The sequence below is a fragment of the Corvus brachyrhynchos genome, unplaced genomic scaffold (assembly GCF_000691975.1).
Source record: "Corvus brachyrhynchos isolate BGI_N302 unplaced genomic scaffold, ASM69197v1 scaffold44, whole genome shotgun sequence".
In the NCBI taxonomy this organism is placed as follows: domain Eukaryota; kingdom Metazoa; phylum Chordata; class Aves; order Passeriformes; family Corvidae; genus Corvus; species Corvus brachyrhynchos.
Genome location: NW_008238359.1, coordinates 1,262,363 through 1,265,593, shown reverse-complemented (window position 1 = coordinate 1,265,593; position 3,231 = coordinate 1,262,363). Strand labels below are relative to the sequence as shown.

The following is a 3,231-nucleotide window of genomic DNA, read 5'->3' as shown; positions in this document are numbered from 1 at the left end:
TTCTCTTCTCTTCTCTTCTCTTCTCTTCTCTTCTCTTCTCTTCTCTTCTCTTCTCTTCTCTTCTCTTTTTTGCAGTCACAATTGGCCAGATGTACTGACCAGGAAATTCAAATCTGTCCTGAGAAACACAAAGAGGACACTAAGAAAAGCAAACTTTAAAGAGATGGGAAGCATGAAGGAGGCTGGAATAAGTTCTGAAGAGGATGAAATCTGAGACAAACACAGCAAAGAACTAGTAAGATCGGGAGGGACACCTTGAAGCCAGTCCAACAGAGCTCACACTCTCCATTTAGACCCCAGACAGCCCAAAGCAGTATAACTAATGAAGCCTCTTAGCTCTTGGAGAGGGTGAACCAGAGCAGGAGGATGAATCCTTACCATCATCTCTTGTGAAACTGGGCACCATCTCAGAGCTGTATGTGTGTGCTTTTGGGAGAGGTGCACTGGGGAGGAAAGTGATGGTGATGACAATGGTAGTTCCAGCTCTTCATGAGCACAACGGTCACAAGGATGAGTTTGAAGAATATTTTAGTTAGGTCTGCATGGCAGCACTAACAAGTCCAGCTGCCCTTGGGCCTGGATTCAAACAACAATGCCAAGTGCTAAAATGGTTTAACTGTTCCACATTAACTAGTTGTTTTCCTGTTGGTATTGTGGGAAGCTCTGGTTTCATGAAAATGAGTGCAATTGAGAAGAAAGTGTTTTGGACAACAACAAAAAATATTTTTACTCTCCCACAGAGAGAAATTTTGAATCCAAATATTTTATTCCTGTATGTCAACTTAAGCTGAAACATTTTCTTTCAAATTGACATTTCAGCTGCAAATGCCAATTTAATGGTATTTTCAAAATGAAATGACAGTTTTGAATTGAAACAGTTTGGTATGAATCAATATTTGTTTCAAATTCCAAAATGAGATTCTGCTCAAAATGTCAAAATGTGTCATATTACAAATCCAGATCTGAATAGCAAGAACTTTTTTTTTTGCTTTACACACACACACATATACAGGATATCTAAGATATTTTATGCTTTTCATCCTAAAACAAGATGAAAATGGAATACCAAGATATTGCAAAACTGAGATGTAGTTCGATTAGCTGAGAAATACTAATAAAATATGAATTTTTTTTCCCTGCAAAAGTGGGGCTGAGGGAATTAAGAGAACATCATTAAAGCAATGCAAAGCCTAAACCCCGTCACTCTTTTTCCTTTCCAATCTCCAAGTGGTCTCTAAGGCACTTGTCTATAAAGTAAGCCTCCCCATGGGTGAAAAGTTTTCTATAATGGTAAATATCTGGCCTGTAGGTACTTCCACCAGAGCACACTTCCTCAAAGCCAAATAATTTTGGTGTTGGGCCCTTCTTCTTCCAAGATTTTTATCCCCAACATCTGGCTTCTAACAACCTTCTGGGAATTGTTGTCTCTTCTGCAAGGCTGAAGAGAAGAGCAAGTATGGTAATTTAATCAATATTACTACCAGAAGGTGTTAATTGAGAACACTTAGGCCTTTCTCAAGCTCAATTTGAACTGTTGTCATCAGACCAATCAAAACAGATTTTTACCATTCAGATAATAAATAAGAGTCAACAACCATTTGGCAAATTTTCATTCAATACTGCAAATACCTTTATGAAACAAGGTGAGTCTGGCTTCACAAAGCTAAGGAACACAGCATTTGCACAACTAATTCACTGTATCAAGTATAAAACATGCACTGTCAAAGTAAGATCTGTTTGGAGTATAAACATCTGAAAAGCAAAAACAGAAGGGAAATTCCTTAATGCTCTTTAATAATGAGCTTTTACTCTGTGGCACCTGGTTTTGTTTTTTTAGTGGTGAGTTGATATTCCATGTGGGAGAAGTTGGCCCTTGAAGGACATCTGTCAAAAGGCACATACAACACTCGAGCTGTCAAACAGGGATTAGGGAAGCCTTCACTTTCTTCCCTGTGCTCACCCTCTGTTTAAAATTTCATTCAGAAATAAAGTCCTATGGAAGAGACATGGGGTAGGTAATTCTGACACAATACACCTCAACATACGTTTCCAGAGAGGGACGTTATCTGGATTGGTCTGTGCAAACATGAGTTTAAAATCAAAAAAAATCTGCATAATTCATGTATTTTCCACTATTTTCCCATGTAAAAAGGAAAACATTTATCATTGCTGTCCTGTTACAAAGCAGAGTGGGTTAAGTCAACCTGAATTTTCCATGAAAATGATTGAAACGAGATTTCCACCCACACTTCTGCACATGGTTTTGAATTCTTTCTTCAGCCTCTAGTCTTCTAAAATAAACAACATTCTTTGAATTCCTTTTAAAAATTAAGATAGTAAATCTGTGGGAAAGGGTAGCAGAGAAGCATGACTTTAGTAATCCCAGGATAATTCTTTATTCTCTTTGAAGCCAGTGGTAATTTTTCCTCTTAGTTTCAACAGGAAGAGGCCAAGGACTCATCCCTGAGTGTGATTACAGCTACTGTTAGAAATACATAAAATATATTTATATTTTCCTGGTATTGTTCTGTGTAGACAGATTTAGGTTCACTCATGAGATTTCTTCCCATACAAACTAAGATTACTGTGTCATGCTCTTTTATGTTATTACTTTGCTCCTAAAACTAGTGCTAGTATGTTGTAATGAGGAAGATGTGGGCTGGAAGCAGCAAATGTAAATTTTTGTAACTCCACATCAGGCTTCTCGGGTGATTGTGGACAAGGCATTTGGTGGATTTTTGGATAGGGAAGCACACATTGTAGTAACCATTATCAACAAGAACATACCACACGATGGCTGGAAGTTTTACCACTAATGTTATAGAGCGAATTTTCATGTAATCATGCAAATCCACTGAGAGATGTAGATGATGTATTTACATAACATAAACACTATCTGAATATAGTTTGTATTTCATAGAGTATTTTTAGCAGTCAATGTACAATGTAAGACAATAAAGATCATTGAAGACCTATCCCTCCACCTGAAAATCTCATTCTAGTTTGTATATTTACCTTCAGCTGACTTCTCAGCTTACTTTTCATCTCCTTTTGAAGATAAGGCACATATGGAGACCCCCGTTCACATATTCACTGGATTACACAATAATTTAAAAACAGGTCTCAAGATACACAAGCCAGTGGCAAGACAGTCAGACAGAGAAGATGCAGAAGAATCCAAGAAAAATAGGGAGCAACCACAGCGTGGATGAGTGCCCAAACAGCTGCAAT

The 3,231-nt window shown here is 37.7% G+C and overlaps 1 protein-coding gene across 3 annotated transcripts in view; it reads left to right on the top strand.

The window, feature by feature from the left end:
• GUCY2F (guanylate cyclase 2F, retinal) overlaps positions 1–2,983 on the top strand; it is a 42,525-nt gene extending 39,542 nt beyond the window's left edge. For 2 of the 3 annotated variants that reach the window (XM_017736012.1, XM_008634898.2), the window contains one exon: positions 76–2,983. In XM_017736012.1, coding sequence (XP_017591501.1) covers positions 76–214 — 139 coding nt within the window. In that variant the 3' untranslated portion in view covers positions 215–2,983. The remainder of the gene's footprint in view (positions 1–75) is intronic. The other variant, XM_017736011.1, reaches the window with a different exon arrangement.
• The last annotated feature ends 248 nt before the right edge of the window (positions 2,984–3,231 follow it).